Source organism: Thalassophryne amazonica, unplaced genomic scaffold (genome assembly GCF_902500255.1).
Source record: "Thalassophryne amazonica unplaced genomic scaffold, fThaAma1.1, whole genome shotgun sequence".
In the NCBI taxonomy this organism is placed as follows: Eukaryota; Metazoa; Chordata; class Actinopteri; order Batrachoidiformes; family Batrachoididae; genus Thalassophryne; species Thalassophryne amazonica.
Window position 1 is genome coordinate 5,033 of NW_022986494.1, and position 27,046 is coordinate 32,078.

The window sequence follows — 27,046 nt, forward strand, 5'->3', positions numbered from 1 at the left end:
GTGCGAGACGTCGCTCAGCGCTCTCAGCCGCCGTCGTCAGCCTGTTCAAGCTGAAAATCTCCACATTTCAGGCTCTATTGATCCAGGACGTCGTGAGAGAACAGAGAAGTTTCAGAAGAAGTCGGTTTCAGCATTTTATCCGGATATTCCACTGTTAAAGGAGATTTTTTTAATGAAAGACGTGCGGACGGGTCCGCGCGTCGGCTCGCAGCCGCCGCGACGCTCCGCCACAGGAAAAACATCTCTGTTGAAAGCCTTAAGGACAAGTTGGAACATGTCCTGCTGTTAAACAATTTCTCATATACTCACTCCACTGAAAGCATTCAAAAGCCGCCTGGATTTTACAAATGGTTATCAACACAGAGGTGTTTTTCCTGTGCCGCCACACCGCGTCGGCTGCGTCCCGACGCGCGGACCCGTCCGCACGTCTTTCATTAAAAAAAATCTCCTTTAACAGTGGAATATCCGGATAAAATGCTGAAACCGACTTCTTCTGAAACTTCTTTGTTCTCTCACGACGTCCTGGATCAATAGAGCCTGAAATGTGGAGGTTTTCAGCTTGAACAGGCTGACGGCGGCGGCTGAGAGCGCTGAGCGACGTCTCGCACCGTGGGAAGTCCTTAAAGCGACAGAATCACCTCAAAATCTCTCATCAGCCGTTAAAATTTTCACTGAAAACCAGCTTAATTTTTCGAACCGTGTCCACTTCGATGTGTCTCACAGGTTTAGAAAAAATTTTGATCAAACAACGCGCCAGTCTCTCAGCAACTTCTCAGACAAAGGAATTCCGACGAGGGGCTGGACGACTCCTCCCACAAGGAGTGCTCACAGGCGAATGATGTCACCGACAGGCGTGGAAAAACTCACGCATGCGCACGAGGGTTCAAGCATGTCTGACGTAAAAACATATGAATGAAATCCATATAGTTTTTGAAAAAAATAAAAAGGACCGTTACTTTATTGACAGCCCTCGTATTATTAAGTGTGCATGTATGAAACACACGGCATGTCTTTTTTTTAATATGTGGGTCAAAGAGTGTGTCACAGGATCAGCAATAAATTCTGGGCCCACACAGATTCCCACCTGATCATCGATGCACCTGAACTGCCAGGGCCAGCGCGTGTTGTAGAGGAAAGGTCGGAGGTCAAAGCGGCTGTCATCAGGGCTGTAGCTCTCAGCGTGGCAGGATGGTGTCATGGTGGTCATTTTGTGGCGGTTCAGGGAGTACATTCCGAAAAAGTGCTTCACCTTCTGCGCCACCTGGAGGAAGAAGACAAAAGACTTTCATGATTCTCAACTTCCTAAACAGCAGAACAATGTGCCACACAGTTCACTGACCTCCACGGGTGAGAAGATGCCCTTCCATGTGTGCATCAGTTTACAGAACATACTGAAGGGCCCGCACCTTGAGATCTTCCTCAGTCGTCCAATCACTGATAACTCAGAATAGGTCATTCCCAGGTCCACCTGGGAGGTGTGGAAAGGAGGGGAAGACCACAGACTGGTAAGATACAAACCTGCCAACATCCACGTGCAAAATCATTCAGCTACGTGACACGCTCCAGTAATTACACATTTCTGCTACATTATCACCAGATGACCACTAATGTAATTTCAGGACAGTAAGACACTACTTTTTTGACATCCTTTGAACACTGCGGCTTAAATAATGATGTGGCTAATTTATGGATTGTTACATGTCAGAACAGTTAAGTCTGGCTTGGTTTGCATTTCCACAGAAGGCAGAACCCTTTTGATTGGCAGGTGGAACACTTAAATGTTGACAAGCACAGCATCGAGTGCGCGCAGTGTCACGTGGCGTCTCCACTCCACATGGAGGCAAAACGGAGTATTTTTCACATTATTTTATTTATTTTTTCTTTTTTGATAATTTCATCGCGTGCAGACAGAATTGACTGATCCCTGTGGTAACTGAGACGTTAATGAATGAGGCGCTGCGAGTCTTTCAACTTGTGGCCTGGTGGAGGGAGAGGAAACTCCGCTGACAGCAGAGACTCGGACCTGCACCCACAAAGACCCAATCAACGGATTCACCTGTAAGAGACCAGGCTGGTCCTGTGGGCGGACAGAAGCGGTATCGCTGTTGAACCTCGGCATCCGTAAACATCTCCAACGGATTATTCTGGTCCCAGGAACACCCGCTACTGCTGCAAGGCTTTCTTTCTTTCCTGCTTCACAAGTGGTGGTACATGATAGCTGCCATTTTATTTATTTATTTATTTTTTTAGGTAAGACACTAAAGTTTTGTTGAGTAAAATAAGATTAGCCTCCTCTGTAGCAGGCTAAAAACCAACTAAGCACTTTGTCCAACGACTAACGTCTAATGTCTGCTGTCTTACCACTACATTACTTCCACATTCTCACCAGATTACATCCACATTACCACGACTACATTACATCCACATTCTCACCAGATTACCACTACATTACTTCCACATTCTCACAATATTACCACTACATTACATCCACATTACCACCATATTACCACTACATTACATCCACATTACCACCATATTACCACTACATTACATCCACATTATCACCAGATTGCCACTACCTTACATCCACATTATCACCAGATTACCACTACCTTACATCCACATTATCACCAGATTACCAATTCATTACTTCCACATTATCACCATATTACCACTATATTACATCATGTTATCACCAGATTACCAAATTACATCCATAAGATCACAATTACATTACATCCACATTATTACCAGATTACCGCTACCTTTTTTCCACATCATGATTAGACTACCAATAAATTACATCCATATTATTACCAGATTACCACTACATTACATTCACTTTATGAGCAGATTATCGCTACATTATATCCCCATTACTACCAGATTACCGCTACATTACATTCATATAATTACCAGATTATGCTACATGACATCCATAGTGTTACCATATTACTGCTACATGACATCCCCATTATTACCATATTACCACTGCATTACATCCACACTACTAGTGCAATGCCCATAGAAAATTTGTAGTCCTATAGAAAATTGGGATCTTAAGTAGATTTTTCATGGATGGTCATATGAGGCTGTGTTTGAAGGTGGGATGTACAAAGAGGTGTACTTACTCTTACAAAGTTTTAACAGACAAAGTGGATGTTTAAGACAGGATTGACATTGAGATACAAAGAGACACACAAATACAGTTATTTTAAGAAAAAGACTGGCATTCATCAAACACGGTCAGACATATACACACACACAGAGACAAAGGAAGGAATAAACGTGGTTAGTGTACATGAAGCACAAACATATGGATGTGAATACAGTACTTACTGATAATACTAATTGATAACTATTGTGTTTTCATATATTTTGGCATTTTAGGAAGGACACTGGGAGTTGAACACTATTCCACTAATGTGAAAATACCACGACCGGTATGTTTTGCTTTTTTTTGCGAAGAGCAAATACAGGAATGCAACAGCATTATTTTTAAAAGTGTTTTGAAGGCTCAATCTGGTTAGATTTCTTTTTTGAGGTAAAGTAAAGCACATGTATGACGAATATTGTAATAAGTATGAATTTATGTGCTCTGCAGACAGTTTCAGACATAAGGTCACGTGGGGGGAGGGGGGGTTAAGTGCTGGCTTGTTAAATACTTGAAAGACACTGGACTCATCGAGAGGATTTGTACTGCTATGACGAACTGATGCAGAAGGTGGTAGCAATGCAACAATGAGGATGCAGGCTGCTGTTAAACGCTGTAGAAGAAGAGAGGCGCACTTGCGCTTGATTTGTTCACAGAGTATGTTCTGACAACGGGGCAGATTTCTGCATTTACAGAATGCCAAAAACACCAATAAATAAACAAACCTACTTAATTCACCGATATTTGCAGTCAGTCTGGGTAAATTGTGGGACCCACCGATTGTTCAGCTAACAGTGGTGTTCAAAGTATTCCAGAAAGGGCCAAGAAGGTGCAGGTTTTCTTTGCAGCCACTGACTTCAGCAGGTGATTTCACTGATGAACTCGTACCATCTGCTCAAAGTGATGTTCATCAGTCAAGTCACCTGCTGGAGTCAGTGGCTGCAAAGAAAACCTGCACCTTCTTGGCCCTTTCTGGAATACTTTGGACAACACTGACTGCCACTAAATGACATTCAAATTCATCAATCATCACTCATCTTCAACCACTTTTCCGGGTTCAGGTCGTGGAAGCAACAGCTCCAGCAGGGGACCCCAGACTTCCCTTTTCCATGCCACATTGACCACCTCTGACTGGGTGATCACAAGGCACTTCCATGCCAGTGTGGAGATATAATCTCTCCACCTACTCCTGGGTCTTCCCCGGGGTATCCTCCCAGAAGGACATGCCTGGAACAGCTTCCTTGGAAGGCACCCAGGAGGCATCCTTAACAGATGCCCGAACCACCTCAGCTGGCTCCTTTCAACGCGAAGGAGCAGCGACTCTACTCCGAGCTCCCCACGGACAACCGAACTTCTCACCCTATCTCCAAGGGAGACACCAGCCACCCTCCTGAGGAAGCCCATTTCGGTCGCTTGTAACCGTGATCTAGCTCTTTCGGTCATGACATTTGACCTTGCCTTCGGTCATGATGCACTCATATGACCATAGGTGAGAGTAGGAACGAAGATTGACCAGTAGATCGAGAGCTTTGCGTTTTGGGTCAGCTCCCTTTTCGTTACGAAAGGTGATGGTAAGGACAATAAGGTGATGGTTCCTCTCCGGGAACCATCACCTTATCGTGGTGGAGAGGTTTGTGTGCCGCTATGAACTTGAGAGCTGTATTGTCTGGAGCCTTTGTGCTCCTGGTAGGGTCTCCCATGGCAAATTGGTCTCAGGCGAGAGACCAGACTAAGACACCATGATAGAACAAGGTAGAGAAAACGTGACCGGGCCCAGAGGAAGCCCGGGGCCTTCATCTGGAGCCAGGCCTGGATATAGGGCCCGTCAGTGAGCGCCTGGTAGCTGGGCCTGCCACGGAGCCGAGTCAGGCACAGCCCGAAAAAGCAACGTGGACCTTCCATCTCCACCCTGTGGGCTCACCACCCACAGGGGGAACTGCTGGCTTCGGTTGCGCTGTCCTTTGGGTGGCAGTGAAAGTCGAGGACATCCAAATTATTATTATTTTATTCATTTTTTTTAAACTACTGCGCCTATCAGTCTAAAACGTTTGTTACTTTTTCAGTGTAACTATTAGATCATTAATCTACTCCTGTGTGAAGCTCAGGAGTGGTTAGCAGATTCATTAGTGGTTCGCTTGCGCTTGCTTGGTTATACTCTTGAATTTTCTCGTGCACAAAGTCCACTACTTTACACTTTATGTAAAGCCTGCGTGATGCTGGCAGATAAGGTGGCTCTTTTACAGAGCCGTGTCTGTAAGTTAGAACAGCTTCTCAGCTCAGTGGAGACAGACATTATGGGCACTCCAGATGAGGTTAGTTGTTGCCGGCTAGCGTGTCCATTAGCATCAGCCTAGAAACACCGACTGTGGATGACGGTTTTCGGACTGTGGTGAGGCAGAGGAAGAGCGAACTGGTTCTCCCCCATGGATATGCCTAATGTGAGTATGAGCCCACAGGTGACTTCCACTCCTATCGCCAGGCTGAAACGCTAGGCTTTAGTGATAGGGGATTCTCTCACCCGCAAAGTCAGGTTACAGACGCCAGCTGATGTTAACTGTATTCCTGGGGCCAGAGCTCCCGACACTGCATCCCATCTTAGAATGCTGACACTGCAGAAGGGTAGACAAACTAAGGAACATGACACGAGACAGTCACATAGTTATTCACGTCGGTGCCAATGATGTCAGGATAAAGCACTCAGAGGTCACAAAAATGGACATAGAGAGGACATTTGACCTTGCAAGAAAGATGTGTCAGCATCGATTAATAGTCTCTGGCCCCCTCCCCTTCTGGGGTAATGATGAGGTGTTTAGCAGGCTGACATCATTGAATAGGTGGCTGGCCCAATTTTGTAGACAGCAAGGCTTTAGATTTATTGATAACTGGCCTTTGTTCTAGGGCTGCCGTGGCTTGTTGATGCCGGATGGCCTTCACTCTACTGCAGTAGGCGCCGCCATCTTGTCTGCAAACATAGATAGAGCTCTACAGGGAGGGGAACATTAGGATTTTACAGCAGGCCACGGAGCAGGTGATTAGAGACCCTGCAAGGTATATGATAAAGGTGGGTGTGGAATCCATTAGCTTAGTCGAGAAATCAGTGCAGAAAATCCACTATGGTGATAGTGCAGTTTATCTGCCAGGGACGGAAATTCAACAAGTTGAGACTGTGGCCTGCTTCCGTAGATGTGTCCATAAAAATCATAGAGGGATATGCTTTGCAAACTTAATACCCATTACTACATTGGATGGATCCATTGGCTGTTCCAGCAATACCAAAGATTTTGTGTCTGCTACTTACAACCTGCGTAGAATGTATCAAACCTAAACCTACTTCCAAGCATCTTATATACAGTAGTGTTCAGAATAATAGTGCTATGTGACTAAAAAGATTTTTGAGGTTTTGAGTATATTTCTTATTGTTACATGGGAAACAAGGTACCAGTAGAGTCAGTAGATTCTCACAAATCCAACAAGACCAAGCATTCATGATATGCACACTGTTAAGGCTATGAAATTGGGCTATTAGTAAAAAAAAGTAGAAAAGGGGGTGTTCAAAATAATAGTAGCATCTGCTGTTGACGCTACAAACTCAAAACTATTATGTTCAAACTGCTTTTTTAGCAATCCTGTGAATCACTAAACTAGTATTTAGTTGTATAACCACAGTTTTTCATGATTTCTTCACATCTGCCAGGCATTAATTTTGTTGGTTTGGAACCAAGATTTTGCTCGTTTACTAGTGTGCTTGGGGTCATTGTCTTGTTGAAACACCCATTTCAAGGGCACGTCCTCTTTAGCATAAAGCAACATGACCTCTTCAAGTATTTTGACATATCCAAACTGATCCATGATACCTGGTATGCAATATATAGGCCCAACACCATAGTAGAAGAAACATGCCCATATCATGATGCCTGACCACCATACTTCACTGACTTGACTGTGAACTGTGGCTTGAATTCAGAGTTTGGGGGTCATTTCACAAACTGTCTGCGGCCCTTGGACCCAAAAAGAACAATTTTACTCTCATCAGTCCACAAAATATTCCTCCATTTCTCTTTAGGCCAGTTGATGTGTTCTTTGGCAAATTGTAACCTCTTCTGCACATGTCTTATTTAACAGAGGGACTTTGCAGGGGATTCTTGCAAATAAATTAGCTTCAGACAGGCGTCTTCTAACTGTCACAGCACTTACAGGTAACTCTAGACTGTCTTTGATCATCCTGGAGCTGATCAATGGGTGAGCCTTTGCCATTCTGGTTATTCTTCTATCCATTTTGATGGTTGTTTTCAGTTTTCTTCCACACGTCTCTGGGTTTTTTTTGTCCATTTTAAAGCATTGGAGATCATTGTAGATGAAGAGCCTATAATTTTTTGCACCTGCGTATAAGTTTTCCCCTTTCCAATCAACTTTTTAATCAAACTATGCTGTTCTTCTGAACAATGTCTTGAACGTCCCATTTTCCTCAGGCTTTCAAAGAGAAAAGCATGTTCAACAGGTGCTAGCTTCATCCATAAAGAGGGGACATGAGTCACACCTGTTTGTTCCACAAAACTGACGAACTCACTGACTGAATGCCACACCACTATTATTGTGAACACTCCCTTTTCTACTTTTTTACTAATAGCCCAATTTCATAGCCTTAAGAGTGTGCATATCATGAATGCTTGGTCTTGTTGGATTTGTGAGAATCTACTGGTACCTTGTTTCCCATGTAACAATAAGAAATATACTCAAAACCTGGATTAATCTTTTTAGTCACATAGCACTACTATTATTCTGAACACTACTGTATGCTACTCGGGAACCACCCGTAAACCCAAGCAGTCCAACCATCAACCCCACTGATGTCCTTAGCCCTGGGTCTCATTAACATAAGATCACTATCCGCAAAATCACTGTTGATTAATGATCTAATTATGGATCATCACTTAGATATGATTGGGTTATGTGAAACCTGGCTTAAACCTGCAGCTGTCCTCCCCTTAAATGAGACCTGCCCACCGGCATACACATTTAGTCACATCCCTCGTGATGTGAAGCAAGACGGGGGTGTTGCTCTCATTTATAAATCTAGGTTTAGCTTATTAGCTGTTGGGAGTCACGAATATAAACTCATTTGAGCATCTGATTCTCCACTCTGCCTACGATGCTACATATTGCCAGGTCAGAAGAATAAAAATCAGCTGTATTACTGTGTCACTGTATATAGGCCCTCTGGCCCATACTCATACATACATTCTTAGATGAATTTGGTGCGCTCATCTCTAACTTGTCAAAGAATGCAGATAACATTCTGATTATTGGTGACTTTAACATTCATTTAAATAAGACTTCTGATCCCCTCTGTAAATCATTTACTGAAATTGTGGATGCATTAGCATTTCAGCAATGCATTCACAACTCGACGCACATTAGTGGAAATACCCTGGATTTGGTTCTCACATGTGGTATTGCTGTCACGAATATTGACATCACGCCTCTTGCTTCCGTTTTTTTAGTTTTTTGACAACAGTAAACAAGATACACAAATTCCACAGTACAAATAAGTACATATGTTTCATGCAGGGACAATGTGCAAAGTTGATTTCTTGACATCAAGAGAAAGCGGAGTTTCCCCAATGAAACCTCTAAAAGAAGGAAAGAAAAAGGCATCTCTGTAAAATATTGGGTATAGGTCAAACAAATGAACAAAAGAACATATACCTATACCTATATACACACATATGCAAAAAAAAAAAAAAAAAAAAGGTGGGTGGAAATCTGTTAAACTTGTGAGTTACACAGGACAGAACTTGCCCGTAATAAAAGTGAGACGTACTCCAGCAGCAAAGACAAGCTACGAAAAGTTAGCTTTTGTCTAGGAATTAAATGAAGGGCTTCCACACTTTGAGAAAGTGACTATGTGAGTTTGATTTGCTGAAACAAATCTGCTCCAGCTTGGCAACGAGAAGCATTTCACCAAGCCACCTCTTAAAACACGGGGGGGGGGGGGGGGGGGATGTTTAGCAGTATAAGTTTTTTTGCAGCAACCATGCCAGTGCTAAGAACCTGCTTGTGATGGGGCGAGAGGGGCCCTGTTTCGTCTGAGCAGCCAAATAGTACTAGAGACCAGTCGGGCTGGATGTTCCTTTGAAGATGAACTGTAAACCAACTGAATATATGGGACCAAAAATTATGTAATGCTGGACAATGCCAGAAAAGTTGAAATAGTGAACCCTCCTCCATGCCACACCTAGCACACAAGGGGGAGCATGATTCATATATCTTACTAAGCTTGACTAAGTTTTGACCTGTGAATGACTTTGAATTGGATCAATCTGTACCTGGAACTAATAGGATCACTCACTTATTAGGTTTACAGCTGCGCTGCTGAGTTTAGTGGAACAACCTTATTTATCACTACGGTGATGTATCAACTCCTCGTCTACGACTGAACTCGAAGCAAACTGCCTGATATCTTAGCTTCACATCTGGCAAATGCCCAATCAGTAGACAGTTTTGTGGATAGTTTAAACTCAGTGCTCAAAACTACACTCGACATGATTGCGCCACCTTTGTTAAAACCATGCTCCCCCCAAAACACAGTCACCTTGGTTACTGTGCCACACTACTTGCATGACCTCAAGCATAAGGCTAGAGGTCTACAACGGAAATGGCGTAGTTCAAAATTATAAGTATTCCACCTTGTGTGGCGTGATGCTATCTTAGACTATAAGCATGCACTTCTGCACTTGGTGGACATGGTGGCAACACTTATACAAGGACAACCACCTGTAGTTCGCTCTCCTTTTACAGCACAAGATTTCCTGGATTTCTTTGAGAAGAAAATACAAGACATTAGATTGGGCATATCCCAGCATGCCTTAACCCAGGCACTAGTGATGTATTACCTAGATTTACAGAATTTGACAGTATTTCACTAGGGTTACTGATAAAACTCATGTCTACAAAAAGCACAACCTGCTTATTTGATTCTATACCAACAAAACTGTTTACGGACCTGTGGCACACTCTTGGATCGACTGTGCTGAAAATGATTAATCTCTCATTAACTTCTGGATCTGTTCCTAAATATTTCAAATCTGCAGTGATTAAACCATTACTTAAGAAATCTAATCTTGACCGTAGTATATTGAAAAACTATAGGCCGATATCAAATCTATCATTTTGCTATAAAATTCTGGAAAAAGTGGTTTCACGGCAGCTTCTGGATGACCTTACTGAGACTAATCTTTTTCAGCCACTGCAGTCTGCTTTTAGAAAATATCATTCCACAGAGACGGCTCTCACCAAAGTGGTGAAGGATCTTCTGCTTGCAATGGATTCAGACACCACTACGGTTCTGGTGCTGTTAGATCTCATTGCTGCATTTGATACCGTGGATCATCATATTCTACTTGACATGCTGGAGAATAATTTTGGGATTACTGGGAATGCCCTTGCTTGGTTTTGATGTCATACCTGACCAGTCGTTCTCTTTGTGTTTTGTACAAAAACACTACCTCTAACCTTAGTGACATGAAATTTGGGGTTCCACAGGGGTCCGTCTTAGGCCCCCTGCTTTTTTCCCTTTATATAGCGCCCCTTGGGCACATATTGCGGCGTTTTGGGGTTACCTTTCACTGCTATGCTGATGATACTCAGTTATATATGCCGATAACTGCTGGTAATCTCATCCACATAAAATCCTTAGAAGATTGTCTTGCATCAGTGAGAAGATGGCTCTCTAGCAATTTCCTACTTTTAAACTTTGATAAGACTGAAATGATGGTTCTTAGTCCAGTGAGACATCGGCATCAATTTGACCAGTTAACGTTTGTCCTAGGCTCGTGTGTCATACATCACACTGGCAAAGTGAGGAACCTTGGGGTAATTTTTGGTCCTACTCTGTCCTTTGACCTCCACATTAGAGATATTACGAGGACTGCTTTCTTCCACCTGCGAAATATAGCAAAGATTCGTACCATCCTGTCTATGGGATGCTGACACCCTGATCCATGCATTTATCTCTTCTAGATTGAACTGCTGCAATATTCTATTTTCTGGTTTACCGCAGTCCAGCAAGGGGTCACCCATTGGTTCAAAATGCTGCTGCCAGAGGTTTGACATGAAGCATAAAGTCTGACCACATTACACCCATTTTGGCATCTTTTCATTGGCTTCCTGTCCCAGTGAGATTTTAAGGTTCTGCTACTAGTCTATAAAATTGTTCACAGACACCTCCCTACCTAGTTGACTGAATTAAACCGGCCTGGGCTTTGTGTTCTCAAGGTGCAGGACTACTTAGTGTCCCTACAGTGAATAAAAAGTCTGCAGGTCATAGAACTTTCTCTTATCGTGCCCCTGCTCTGTGGAATGATCTCCCTGCGTAAATAAAAGTCAGATTCTGTAGAGACTTTCAAGTTCAAACTTAAGATGCACATATTTTCCCTTTCGTATGGCTAGCATATTGGCATAGTACGAGCATATTGGCATAACATTACTCGTATGTTTCTATGCTTTTTACTCTTTTAATTCATTTTATTAGGAAACGGAGAGTGCCACGGCCTCAACTTTTTCTAAATTCTGGGTCTTTTAGTGAAGCTTAGGGCTAGTGGCTGGCGATGACCTTAGTATTTCTTCTGTTTTTTTTGTTGTTGCTTAGTGCTGACAAATTACACTGTATCTGTTGTCTTTCTGATGCTTGATTCTGCTTTTTTTCTTTTCTCTCTGAGGTGCGGCTCCATCCAGAGATGGGTGTGGTGTCTGTTTCAGAAACCGTCCTGTGCACCGGCAACATTTCCTGTATGTTCATTTTGTGAATTGTTTTGTAATTTGTGTCTGTACCACGGCCCAAGCAGAAGGTCACCCCTTTGAGTCTGGTCTGCTTGAGGTTTCTTTCTCAGAGGGAGTTTTTCCTTACCACTGTTGCTCTGGGGGTTGGTAAGCTTAGACTTTACTTGTGTGAAGCGCCTTGAGGCAACCTTATGATTTGGTGCTATATAAATGAAGATAAATTGAAATTATCACCAGATTACCGTTACATTACAGCCACATTATTACCAGACTACCGCTACATTACATCCACATTATTACCAGATTACCACTACATTACATCCACATTATCACCATATTACAGCAACATTATATCCACATTATCACAATATTCCAGCAACATTATATCCACATTATCACCATATTACAGCAACATTAAATCCACATTACCATATTACCACTACATTCCATCCACATGACAACCAGATTACGCCAACATTATATCAAAATTATTACCAGATTACCACTACATTACATCCACATTATCGCCATATTACAGCAACATTAAATCCACATTATCACTAGATTACCACTACATTACATCCACATTATCACTAGATTACCACTACATTACATCCACATTATCACTAGATTACCACTACATTACATCCACATTATCACTAGATTACCACTACATTACATCCACATTATTACCAGATTACCACTACATTATATCCACTTTATCACGATATTACAGCAACATTATATCCACATTATCACCAGATTACAGCAACATTATATCCAAATAATTACCAGATTACAGCAACATTATATCTAAATTATTACCAGATTACCACTACATTAAATCCACATTATCACCATATTACAGCAACATTATCTCCACATTACCATTACCTTATCCCTGCATTATCTCATAATTACCGCCCCATTATCTCCACATTACCGCCGTATTATCACTACATGATTTTCAAAAGGTTTCTGCTGCATTATCTCAGCATTATCATCAGGTTTCCACTACATTGTGTCCACATTACCACTACCAAATCTCCACACTATCACCAAATTACCACTATATTATCTCAGCATGATCACCAGGTTCCCTCCACATTATCAGCAGATTACCACTGCATTATTCCCCCATGATTACCAGGTTTCCACTACATGATGTCCACATTATCACCAGGTTTCCACTACATTATCTCCACACTATCACCAAATTACCACATTTTCTCCACATTAACGCCAGGTTTCGACTCAATTATGACTGCATTATCAACAGGTTTCCAGTGCATTATCACCAGATTACCACTACATGATCTCCACATTATCAGATTACCACTGCAGTATCTCCACATTATCATCAGGTTTCCACCAGGGTACCACAGCATTATCCCCAGGTTTCCACTGCATTATCACCAGATTACCACTACATTATCTCACCATGATTTCCAGGTTTTCACTTCATTATTTCCACACCATCACCAGGTTTCCACTACATTATCTCCACACTATCACCAAATTACCACTACATTTTCTCCACATCAAAGCCAGGTTTCTACTCAGTTACCACTGCATTATCAACAGGTTTCCACTGCATTATCACCAGATTACTACTACATGATGTCCACATTATCATCAGGTTACCACTGCAGTAACACCAGATTACCACATGTTCTCCACATTGGCGCTCAAACCAATTTGGCAGACAGTAAAATCAGAGTAGTCATTTGTGATCAGCAATATGTGATCTGGCACACACTGAGGAGAGCGGGTAGCTCAGTGCATAAGGAACTGACCTGCCAATCTGTAGACTCTGGTTTGAATCCTGTTCATGTTGTCTGAGTGTGTCCGTGGACAAGACACAATATGCATCGTTTCAGTGCACACAGCTGGAAATGGGTGTCGCCTCAGGTGATGAAGAAACCTGCATTAGACTGGTGTCACATCCAGTGTCAGAAGGATTAGCAGGTGCCGACTGTGTCTGTATTTTGTGAGTTTAAATTTATGTTTCTTGACAGACAGCTGTTCCAGCAGCACAGGGGGCTCCGCATCCTCGTACAAAGAATTTAAAAACAAAGTCATTCATTTTAACGGTTTATCTTATGTTTATTTCCTTAAGAATAAATGTCTGTGTGTAGCACATGGACCAAAGTTCATTTTGGGGCAACCCATGATAATTACAGACATTGGCGTGTCACACTCTGCTAGACAAATAAATACGTAGACCGCTGTGCACGCTGTGAGTACACTGTACAGCTGTGGAGACTCTGAGCAAACAGAGCAGCATGCGTCACATGTTGTGGTTGAAGTGACGCCCACTGAGCGATACCAATAACACTGTACGTGATGAACATGTAACTGAATAACTTTACGAATGGTAATGGTAAACGAGGCAGTACCTCATCTGTCTGTGACACCTGTTCGTCAGTCAGAGGCTCCAGTTCAGCTGTGGGCGGAGCTGCCAAAATGCTGTCAAAGAAAGCAGTGACACCACTGTGAGTGGTCAGAGGATCACATCAATATCATGCAATGCTAAAAAAATACCCTCGGCCTATGAGCATGAAAATAGGAAACACAATGTGACCTTTTGACTTCTAAAAATAGGTCAAGGTTAGCCATCTTTGAACTTTTCTTAGGACTGGACATACTGAGTACAGACAGACAGAAGGACAGATGTAAAAGTCTTCGCAATACCCGATGGCCATATTTTGGCCTCAGGTAAAACTGAATGACACCATGTAAAAATCTGCCTCTCTGCTGTGCAGTTGTTCTCATGTTTTATGGTAAATAATGTGTTGTTTATCATTTATGTTGCACTATTTATTTATTTTTTGCTCTTCCCCTTTCACCTGTTTCAATGTTTATGAAAAAATTCATTGACCCTCAGAATGTATGTGGACTACATCTTGCATCGTTTTTTTTTTTGTTTTTTTTTTAAATATGTCCATCAAATTGAAAGGCACATACAATGTAAAAAAATACGAGGCTCTCAGAAACCCATAAAATGATAAAAAGACAAACAAACAAAACAACAACAACAACAAAAAACACATTAAAAACAATCAGAAATAATTTAATGTATAAAAAATGAACTGCAGTCTATGAACTCTGCAAAAACGGTGCATCGTGGATATACTGAGCACCATTTATTACTGTAATAGAAAAACTAATTTATATATATAAACCTAAATTAAGGTGGTGCATGTCTGTGTGTGTGTGTGTGTGTGTGGGGTGGGGGCTTCAATAACAGGAGGTAAAATTAGTTTTAAAATGTTTTAAAATTAGACTTAAAAGTCTTGGATGACACTGTATAGAATCACAACTGCTCCCCTGTGTAGGGAGAAATAAAACGTTCAGGGAATCGCCACATACATCTCGGAGAAACCCAAACATCAAAATCAAACATGGCCTCTCAGTGATAAACCCTGTGGCTGTTTTATAGGACAAAACCACTATGTGGTGCGGCCATATCTAGGGAAGGGTACTGATAAGATTTTGTCGATTTGATGCCATTACTGATTCCACTTATTGATCAGATTCTTTATCAATTCCCTTATAAATACCTCCTATGAATTTTCTGTGGACAAAAAGTAGGCTTTAAAGGTTTTCTATGTTAACATTTTATTGAGTCTTAAAGTAAATAAATATGAAATTGGTCACTGGATCCGTGATCTCTGGACATAGATAAAAATAAAATCTATAGTTTTTGTCAAAAGCATTTCCTTTCAGGTATTAATAAGACAAATTTAACTCCATAACCTCTGAACTGCGGTCTTGCAGCCGGCTGCGCTGCACGTCAACATCAGTGTAATTTATAAAGAACGAAGGATGTCTCATTTTGAGGAAAATAAATTTCAATTTCAATTTATTTTAATTTATATGGCGCCAAATCACAACAGAGTTGCCTAACGGCGCTTCACACAAGTAAGGTCTAACCTTACTAACCCCCAGAGCAGTAGCGGTAAGGAAAAACTCCCTCTGAGGAAGAAACCTCAAGCAGACCAGACTCAAAGGGGTGACCCTCTGCTTGGGTCATGTTACAGACATAAATTACAGAACAATTCACAAAACGAATATACAGGAAATGCTGTTGGTGCACAGGACAGGAGGGTCTCCAGCACAAGTACCACACCCATCCCATCCCGGTTTTGGTCGGTTGCAGTTTGTTGTCTGTATTACAACATTTGGAAAGAGGTGTCATCTGATTTAAATTGCAGATTCACTTTTAAATTAATTTCAACCGAAATCTATCTTTTCAACTTTACTCGGCAAAGAGCCACACAGAGTCCCACAACACAGAGGATATCATTATTATTATTATTATTAATAATAATCTTATTATTTTGTTTACCTGAGGGATAGTAACTTTAGCTTATGAACCGACAAACCGAGTCCAGTTCATGCCTGAGACCCATCGCGTGTGCTGCCCCATGAAAATTTAATAACAGATAAAAACTCTGGTGTGGAATGGAGGACAATTCTTGTTTCTTGCCCGCAACACGACAAGAGTCCCAGTTAGTAACTTTAATCCGCAGAAAGGTGACTCACAATTGACATCTGTAAATAGCTTTGAGTGGGGTTAATGAAAAAATTGTGGACTCACTGCATCTGAGAGAAGCAGCAAAGGGCTTGGCTGTTTCGAAGCGTTTCGCTGCTTGAGAGACTGCTTCGCAGCTTCTCAGAACATCAGGCCAGAAACAGCAGGCCTGCAATCAATGTAGAGAAATTATTGTCTTCAATATACACACCCTCAAAAACAACGGCCGCTCTGGCGTAATGTGAACTGAAGAACTAATAAGCAAAAAGGCTACTGATGTCAATGGATCGAATAATTTCTTATCAATTCTTATTGGTGGGTTTTTGATACCCATCCCTAGTCATACCTTGGCAAAAAGTAAAGTGAGTAATGGTACTTTTATCGACATTTGTCACATTTATATGAAGAGAATGGTGGAATTCTGTGGACCTTCTCTGGTCAGGTACAACTAGAACAGATCCACCTAAACCTAGGGTAAGGAGCTGCATGACACATCGCTGCTCCATAGCCAAGGCTCAATTACTACATAGGTAAACTGTGTTTTTACATATGTACAGATCTAAGCATTAGAAATAAAAGAACCCAAAAAAGCTCATTTCAATATATATATGACTTAAAAACTGCACATATGTTGAGAGAGACTGACAGAAAAGTGTCTGCTTTGGCTACATTCATGCAAAATCTTTCCTGGAGGGTTGTGTAGACCTGTGTTTATAATGCTTAGGGTTAACCCTCACACGTAGGAGGAGGGGAGGGAGTTAAAAGCCTCTGCATCATGACATCACAGCCCTCCCCTTTAGAAATAGATAATGTCACATAAAAACTAAAAGGTAACTCATCAGAGGTCATATAATCATTTTTGTTTAGGCCTAGGAAAAACCTAGATGATGACAACTAATTGTTTTGACAGTGGTACTAAAGCAGAGCTCTACACTTAGATCCAGAGGTCACTTGCCATGCCAGGCAAGTTTGGGGTCACAGCTACTTGCCAGATGGCAAGTAAGCTAACTACATTAAAAATCAATCCAAGTTAACAGCAATGCCATCAATTAAGGGGGGAGGGGGACCTTTATTAAAAGCTACTCCATTGTGGGGTTCCCAAGTAAACCAATTTTTATATTGTTCCTCACTTCCGCTTAGCTCTGAATTGTAAGACTAAAACTTGGATGCTCGGTGAAATACTGTTCAAATGTTTTAGTTGTTTAAAATGTATTAATTTTTATTATTATTAATAGTAGTAGTAGTATGTGCAAAATGAATTATGAGTTAAAAGTGTCTTCAAAAGTGGATCTTTAGTTAACACCCCTCACCCCGCTACCTCCGCCCATGTCACAGATGGCTACAGTCTGTAAGCAGGAAGAAAACACACATGCAAATAAACTTGTTTATTTCTGTGCTACAGTAAGATGTTTCCATCTTGTGCCACCCAAAAGAAACAAGTGATGCATACGAGATCTGTTAGAAAGCTAGCCGACCTTTTTATTTAAAAACTATATGGATTTGAATCATGTGCGCTTGCATCAGCCAAGCTTGAACCTTCGTGCGCATGTGTGAGTTTTTTTCACGCCTGTCGGTTGCATCATTCGCCTGTGGGCAGGCTTTGAGTGAGCACTGGTCCACCCCCCTCGTCGGATTTTCATTGTCAGGGAAATGTCTGAGCGATTGGAGCAGCGCTGAATCAAATTTTTCCAGAAACTGTGAGAGACAGCCAGGTGGAAACCATTCGGAAGATTCAGACGGCTTTCAGTGAAGATACTCTGGGCGTCACACAAATTAAGGAGCATTACAACCGGATTAAAGACGGCCCACAGCGGTGGAGGGCACGCCGCGCTTCGAGCGGCCATCGACAGGCTGAAATGACCAGATCATTTCCAAAGTGAATGCTGTGTTAATCCGGGACGTCGTCTGACTACCAGAGAAATTGTGGAAGAGGTGGACATCAGCACTTTTGCGGCACATTCCACTGTTACAGGAGATTTTGTAATGAAAGCCGTGCGGAGGAATTCGCGCGTCGGGACGGAGCCGCAATGGCGCACAACAAAAAGCACGTCCGTGTTGGAAGTCTCACAGGACAAGTTGTGACATGCCCAGCTGTTATACAATTTCTCGGATACTCACTCGACTGAAAAGCCACCGAAAGCCGTCTGAATCTTCCAAATGGTTTCCAACACAGACGTGCTTTTTGTTGTGCGCCATTGCGGCTCCGTCCCGACGCGCGAATTCCTCCGCACGTCTTTCATTACAAAATCTCCTGTAACAGTGGAATGTGGCACAAAAGTGCTGATGCCCAACTCTTCCACAATTTCTCTGGTAGTCAGACGACGTCCCGGATCTTTGGATCACTTTGGAAATGATCTGGTCGTTTCAGCCTGTTGATGGCCGCTCGGAGCGCGGCGCGCCCTCCGCCGCTGTGGGTCATCTTTAATCCGGTTGTAATGCTCCCTAATTTGTGTGACGCCCAGAGTATCCTCACCGAAAGCCGTCTGAATCTTCCGAATGGTTTCCACCTGGCTGTCTCTCACAGTTTCTGGAAAAATTTGATTCAGTGCTGCTCCAATCGCTCAGCCATTTCCCTGACAATGAAAATCCGACGAGGAGGGTGGACCAGTGCTCACTCAAAGCCTGCCCACAGGCAAATGACACAACCAACAGGTGTGAAAAAACTCAGGCATGCGCACGAAGGTTCAAGCTTGGCTGATGCAAGCGCACATGATTCAAATCCATATAGTTAAAAAAATAAAATAAAAAGGTTGGATAGTTTTCTAACAGACCTTGTATTTGAAGAAGAGTGAAGTAATTTTTAAAAAGTTTCCACCCCGGGGTTGCTGCCTTTTATTTTTGCACTGGCACTGTGCTCTCACACATCAAACACATTGTAGATGATGTGTGTGATTAAAATAGAAGTGTGTTGCATATTTAATGTGAAGCAGTGTGAAAATGTGCTTTGAAAACATTTGTGGTCTGTGCTGAATGCTGAGCTGTATTTGCGTGCTCACTCCGATGACACCACTTACAGTGGTGTTTAGAATAATAGTAGTGCTATGTGACTAAAAAGATTAATCCAGGTTTTGAGTATATTTCTTATTGTTACATGGGAAACAAGGTACCAGTAGATTCAAGAGATTCTCACAAATCCAACAAGACCAAGGGGTGTTCACAATAATAGTAGCATCTGCTGTTGACGCTACAAACTCAAAACTATTATGTTCAAACTGCTTTTTTAGCAATCCTGTGAATCACTAAACTAGTATTTAGTTGTATAACCACAGTTTTTCATGATTTCTTCACATCTGCGAGGCATTAATTTAGTTGGTTTGGAACCAAGATTTTGCTCGTTTACTAGTGTGCTTGGGGTCATTGTCTTGTTGAAACACCCATTTCAAGGGCATGTCCTCTTCAGCATAAGGCAACATGACCTCTTCAAGTATTTTGACATATGCAAACTGATCCATCAATCAATCAATCAATCAATCAATCAATTTTATTTATTTGGTATGCGATATATAGGCCCAACATCATAGTAGAAGAAACATGCCCATATCATGATGCTTGCATCACCATGCTTCACTGTCTTCACTGTGAACTGTGGCTTGAATTCAGAGTTTGGGGGTCGTCTCACAAACTGTCTGCGGCCCTTGGACCCAAAAAGAACAATTTTACTCTCATCAGTCCACAAAATATTCCTCCATTTCTCTTTAGGCCAGTTGATGTGTGCTTTGGCAAATTGTAACCTCTTCTGCACATCTTTTATTTAACAGAGGGACTTTGCAGGGGATTCTTGCAAATAAATTAGCTTCACACAGGCGTCTTCTGTCACAGCACTTACAGGTAACTCCAGACTGTCTTTGATCATCCTGGAGCTGATCAATGGGTGAGCCTTTGCCATTCTGGTTATTCTTCTATCCATTTTGATGGTTGTTTTGCGTTTTCTTCCACGCGTCTGGTTTTTTTTTGTCCATTTTAAAGCATTGGAGATCATTGTAGATGAACAGCCTATAATTTTTTGCACCTGCATATAAGTTTCCCCCTCTCCAATCAACTTTTTAATCAAACTATGCTGTTCTTCTGAACAATGTCTTGAACGTCCCATTTTCCTCAGGCTTTCAAAGAGAAAAGCATGTTCAACAGGTGCTGGCTTCATCCTTAAATAGGGGACACCTGACTCACACCTGTTTGTTCCACAAAATTGACAAACTCACTGACTGAATGCCACACTACTATTAATGTGAACACCCCCTTTTCTACTTTTTTTTTTTTTTTTTTTTTTACCAATAGCCCAATTTCATAGCCTTAGGAGTGTGCATATCATGAATGCTTGGTCTTGTTGGATTTGTGAGAAACTACTGAATCTACTGGTACCTTGTTCCCATGTAACAATAAGAAATGTACTCAAAACCTGGATTAATCTTTTTAGTCACAAAGCACTACTATTATTCTGAACACTACTGTACATTGAGAGGAGGCGAGGAGGAAACATGCACAGATTTAGAGAATCTGGTTTCACTTAACCTCAATCAGTCGATCAGAAAAATGCTTCTGCAGCACCATGTACATCACTAAAAGGATTGATGTTTGATGAAATTTCGTTCTAAATGCAGCTGAAAATTAAGTTGCTAAGTCAGGAAAGAGAGGGGCGTGGAGCAGTAGTCTGAGAGCACTGCTCACTCGCCAACATCAAGCGGACAAGCGTTACTGTCGAGCCCTGTACACGTGTGACCAGTGTTTTGCTGCCCTTAGAAATGGTGCATGTGGATTCACAGTGTGAATGCAGAATCCTCATTTCTTGCATTTCAAGTTAAGAAGGAATAAGGTCTAAGTGAGGGAAATGTGGAAGCCTCTGCAGAAACAATGTGCCCCCGGGATGCTTCCTAAGAGGACAATGTGCTGCACTTACCCTTTGAGAGCTGACAGCTGGAACTGATCCACACAATAGAGCAGGAAGCTCCTCAGGTTGGTCTTACTGATGCCTCCGATTGGATTGATGTCAGCACTGGAGCAGTCGTACTTGGTACAATATCCGGTCAAACTGTACAGAAAGAGAGATGACAAAGGCAAAGTGAATAATGAAAGCCAGGTTGTGGTTTCTGTGAGGCAGCACTGCCATTCACTGAACCAGCCAAGGAAGACGAAGGAAGCTTCCCCGTCAGATACACAACACTCAAGGCACCGTGTTTAAGATGAGAAGTCACAATACGAACACTATACTCTTTAATTAAACCAGTTTGATGCATAAGGCATCTGTAATTGATGAATTGCAGCTGATAACTTTTACAGAGTTTTCCAGATTGTAATCCTCACCATCAGATTTAAGAACAGAGTCCACATGTGAGCAAGTGTTCCACCTTTTAATGCAGGTGGAAAAGTTCAGTATTTTTAGAAAATTCATAAAAACATACATCTTGTTCCAAAAAATTATTTTACTCTCAATTTTTCAAAATTGACTAACATTGTGTCCATCTGTATAAGACACCTAAATAGATTTTATTTATTTATTTATATATTTTATGAGTGGTTTCCATTCATTATTCTATTTGAATGTTTGAATGTTCCATCTTTCAGGAAATAAAAACATTTTTAATCAATGTACTCCTGAACATTCATAATTTGTGTATCATCAAATGGGAATAGAAGTTATTAATTGGTAATTGACATCTTGGTGTGTAAGAACTGTTGACCCACTGAATACGCTGAATAAAACTGACGTGTTTATCTTGTAACTACTGATTTTAACTAAATTTATACAGAAAAAAAGTAGAGATTCGATGTGAGGTAACGCATATTTTACGGCTAAGTGGATCCTTGTCATTTGATTGGTGGGTTGTATGTCACGTAACATGGACTATTCATACCATTTGCTGTGTGTTTCATTGACTATGCAATTGTTCTTTTTTAGCGTGCAATTTTGGTGCTATATGCACGCCCGACTATCGCGCATGCTCACACTACCAGGGGCAGCGTTTAGCTAAATATAGCGGGATTTGTTTTGCTGGCAGCTGACAATTTGAAGGAGCTAATTGACACTGCTAATTCTTCTAATACACACACACAAAAAACAAAAACAAATCCACTCCAGTGTAAGCCATCTGGAGGCATGAACAGACGTTAGGATGAAAAGCTGAACAAATTTCTGACGTGATTTTTCACTGGACTGAGGAACTACACAAAGTCTTGGAAGTACATGAAGTCTTTGCACGACATCAGACTAAAGTGTCGCAATTTGGGACTCCAATTTAAAGTTTGTGTTGGACTAGTGGAACACCAAAATGTAAGTCCCTTTTCTGTTGTTTCTAAATGAATAAAATATCAAATGACAAGGATCTATTTTAGCCGTTATATAAAAGAAATAATGAATGAATTTTCATTCTTTCAAAGGAACGAATATTTAATTTGGTGAAAGATGGAATGTTCCATCTTTCACCTCATGAAATATTCGTACCATTGAACTCAAACATTCATTATTTATATACTGTTTGATAAATGTACAGTTGAGCTCAACTGTCAGGATGAATATAAACATTTCTCTGTAACTGCACATCAAGTCAATGTCACGTTATTTGAGCACTTTTTTTCATTTGATTGTGTGGTCCTGTGTCGACCCTAAGACCTGATGGTGCTGGTGCTCAGTATACCCAGATCCTACAGTGTGAGACTGAGACCATCTAACTACCCGTGTGCGAGACAGCAGGTCACTTCCCCAATCAAGACTGGCAGCCATTCACAGATGGGTGGACTGAGACAAGGAGGAGGAAGTGTTTCTTCTAAGAAGACAGACATGCAGCATGACGGGGAACTGAACCCAGGTTTACATACTGGTAGCCCAACACCAATCCCAATGAGCTATCTGCTCTACGAAAAGTAGTACTTTATCCAAGAAAGAAAGTTCCAGGAGTGGATCCACTAAATGTTTTACAATAGTGAACAGTATAAAATCTTTAGGCTTTTTCATCCAGTTCTACTGAAATGATGCAGGAATGTACAAGTCATATAGATGGTGAAATGATAAGAACGAACAAAGGAAACAATAACGTGCAAAGTGCTCACTATGTCCACCCACGCTGCAAGAGCCGCCCTCTGGAGAAGGTCTCGTTCATTTAGACCACAACTGGAGCACTTTGGGACAAGTACTTGAAGAGCAGGTGTGTGAGTGTGACTGTAACAAAGGTTAAAAAATGTTTGGGTTCTGTTCTAGTTCCAGCCTCAGTCCGTGGTACCTTTCATCGATGTTGGCCGAGCCCAGCACCAGCAGTCCTCCTGGTCTTCCCCGAGACCACAGGCTCAGCTGGGCAAACAGGTAGGCCAGCACCATCCTGACACGAGCCTGAAAGCACACGCATGCACGTACACGCACAGAGTCAGAGGGACGAGTGAAGTGTCAGCGTGACGACTGCAGAGTGAAAAAAGGAGAAGTTTTAGAAATGTGCCGAGTGTGTGAGCGATGCTCAAACCAACCTGCACGTTCTGCAGGGCCACATTTTCTCTGAGACTTCCGCCTTTAGACTGGAAACGAGGCAACATCCCAGTAACCACAGAGAAGATACCCAGAATGCCTTTCACCGCCATATCTATGTTGATATTCATGTGCGTGCTGCAAAATCAAAGAAGAAAGATGAAGAGTTTGTTTGAAATTAAGTGAAATTATTTTATAGTCCAACAAGCCCCTTTTCCAAACTCAAACATTCAGCCAGTGTTTGTTAAAGGAGCTTTTCCTGGAGTCAAACGTCTGATAGGAAAGCGGAGTCTCGACCCTCCGCCAGCAATGAACATAATCCAGGACAGTTATTAGTCCAGTGGCTCCCCACAGCAAACACCCAGCTGGATCTTGTGCTGGTGACGAGAAACTACACAGAAAACAAGCTATCCATACGAACACCTCACCAGCAGGACTCTGCTTTCTAAACCGGGAACTTCTGCAGCGTCGCATGAAGCAGTCAAGTCAATATTGATTGGTACTCCACCAGAAATCAGTGGATGGCCCCTAAAGAATAATGCTGCCATTTTTATTTAATGAATACAATTATCATTACACGCTGGTTGATTACAGCATAAATTACCATCAAGAGTCAAAAATTTGTCAGACACGAGTCGTGACCTCATCCAGTGTTGAACACAGAACCCACAGGAGTGAAATAAAAGGGATTTAGCGGACAAATGGACAAAGGGATTTCAGACAAATGCTCACAAACAAATATTCATGATAATTATTTCACCTGTAGCTTACTTTTTAAGTTATAATATATTAACAGCAGACAAGAAGACCGTGATGTTGACTGAAGAAACTTCTATTTTCAACTTACAAATATGTACAATATACAAGTGCATTTTGCTAAGACAGATCAACTCCCACTGCTTACAGCAGGGGTGGGCAACTTGTTCCAGAAAGGGCCAAGAGGGTTCAGGTTTTCTTTGCAGCCACTGACTGACTGATTAATATCACTTTGAGCAGATGGAATCAGTGAAATCACCTGGTGGAATCAGTGGCTGTAAAAAAAACCTGCACCCTCTTGGCCCTTTCTAGAACAAGTTGCCCACCACTGGCCTACAGGAACTCTGGTATGGTACGACGCTCTACCACAAAGTCCTACCAAAGGCTGTGGAGATGCTTCTGCTGATGGACATAACGCCTACGTCACTGCAAATCCCACTTGCAGGTATTGACGCTCTCAGTGTTGGCCCAGATTTGAACAGATGCGACAAGGAGAGCCTGGATGAGAATCTGGTTGGGGCAAGCCCTGGAGTTCCATGCTGTAGCTCTCATGGTGGTGTAAAGCTTGGTCACCTCCACTCCAGTCCTGTCTGCTAGGTGGTTGTGGCTGACAAAGGACCATACATTGTGAAAGGAGTCATCAGTCATAAGTGCACTCTTGCATCATGAGAAGTGTTGCAGAGTGCACTGCCAGCAGATCCAGTTTTGGTAGGTCCATTTCTTGACACAAGATGGGGCTTGTCTCTACCTCCATGCTGAGTGAGTCTCAACTTGACAGGATTATATACTGACAAAAAGAGCTCTGCTCTAGTAAGAATTGTTTAAATACTTCTCATCTCAGACTGATGAAAATAATTTAAAGAACATAAGACAAAGAACAAAGCTTTGAACAGAAGGGTTACTCAAGAGGCGTGAAAAAAAAATTTGTGAGGATTAACAGCTTTAAGTTGTTCTAATCTACGGGTGTGAATCACAAAATTCACTGAAATATCAATATTATGTTTCTCAGTAAACACAAAACTAACTACACATGAAAAACAATAAAATAAAATAAACGTAAAAAAAAAAAAAATCTTGGCTTGTGAGCATTTGTCTCTTTGTCCTTTAAGGGTATGAGCACTTGTCATGGAATTGATTTAAAGTGGTACTGGTCTACGTGCTGATGATAATCCAAGTGGGCCCAAATAGTGTCCCCCCACCCCCTCACCACACGCACAGACACATACATACATATAAAAGGGAGTGAAGCTGCCTGGTGAGTATGAGCAATATGCCCTAAATGTAACATCATGGTATCTGTCACTTATTAAACTGTGACTGTATTCTATCACGGTGTTGCTACTTTTGGACTTTACAGTGTGGCTCGTTAATAATTAACTGCAGTAGCAAAAATGTCCTGTGGTTCAGTTTAAAAATGTCAACTTCTTTATAAACATATATGCGCAGTCATATTAGAATCAAAATTTAATTTATTGCCAAGTACACTCAACAAAAACATAAATGCAACACTCTTGGTTTTGCTCCCATTTTGTATGAGATGAACTCAAAGATCTAATACTTTTTCCACATACACAATATCACCATTTCCCTCAAATATTGTTCACAAACCAGTCTAAATCTGTGATAGTGAGCACTTCTCCTTTGCTGAGATAATTTATCCCACCTCACAAGTGTGCCATATCAAAGTTTTAGATCTTTGAGTTCATCTCATACAAAATGGGAGCAAAACCAAAAGTGTTGCTTTATATTTTTGTTGAGTGTAGGTGAAAGTCAATTCAAACAATCACAGCCATTTGAGCATTCAATACAAAAGTTTGAACAGCTGGCATACGGCCAGACCTTCCGCAGTTGCGGTAATAAGGTTACTACATAATGTTTTGCCAAGAGGTTTGGCTTTATAAATGGGGAAGGGAAAAAAAGTAGACACTAAATTTAAACCTGTTTGGCTGTGCTAACCAGAGCTATCTTAATGCTACTTCAGCGTTAGCTTAGCACATAATACTCACACACACACAAACTCCTGCCGCACCAAAGCTCGCACGAGGCATAAAATTTTCGGAGCAAATTCACTCACCGGAGAGTAAGGGTGTTTCCCAACAGTACGGGATGGTTGTCCGAAGGTTGTAGACTGGGTATCTGTAGTATTGTTTACATAATTGGTGAATTAGCATTGCACCCATTTCACCGTAATATAACGAGAATGGAAAAGCAAACAGACTCACCAGCGGGAGGATATTCCACGGATTATATGGCAAGAACGACCATAACGCGGTTTCCAGGGTTTATGCAGAAATGTCGGAGCTTTTTGGCAAAAATGCCAACACCAGCCACAACAGAGAGCAGCATGGGTCTGTGGCGTAGCAGCACATCCAAG

The 27,046-nt window shown here is 41.7% G+C and overlaps 1 protein-coding gene across 1 annotated transcript; it reads right to left on the minus strand.

The window, feature by feature from the left end:
* Positions 1–937: 937 nt before the first annotated feature.
* nadsyn1 (NAD synthetase 1) lies at positions 938–27,046 on the minus strand. Its single transcript, XM_034165749.1, has 8 exons — positions 26,895–27,046; positions 26,747–26,808; positions 23,919–24,054; positions 23,681–23,787; positions 21,364–21,495; positions 14,332–14,401; positions 1,340–1,468; positions 938–1,261 (listed from the first exon to the last, which is right to left on the minus strand). The coding sequence occupies exons 3-8, from the start codon at positions 24,045–24,047 to the stop codon at positions 953–955; spliced, it is 876 nt and encodes a 291-aa protein (XP_034021640.1). The 5' UTR covers positions 24,048–24,054; positions 26,747–26,808; positions 26,895–27,046; the 3' UTR covers positions 938–952.

Coding starts and splice junctions, on each gene's coding strand:
- nadsyn1 (XM_034165749.1), bottom strand. CDS start 24,047: ATGAATATCAACATAGATATGGCGGTGAAAGGCATTCTGGGTATCTTC. Junction 14,402..21,363: donor CAGCTGTCAGCTCTCAAAGG/GTAAGTGCAGCA, acceptor TTTCTTTGACAG/CATTTTGGCAGCTCCGCCCA. Junction 1,262..1,339: donor GCATCTTCTCACCCGTGGAG/GTCAGTGAACTG, acceptor TTCTTCCTCCAG/GTGGCGCAGAAGGTGAAGCA.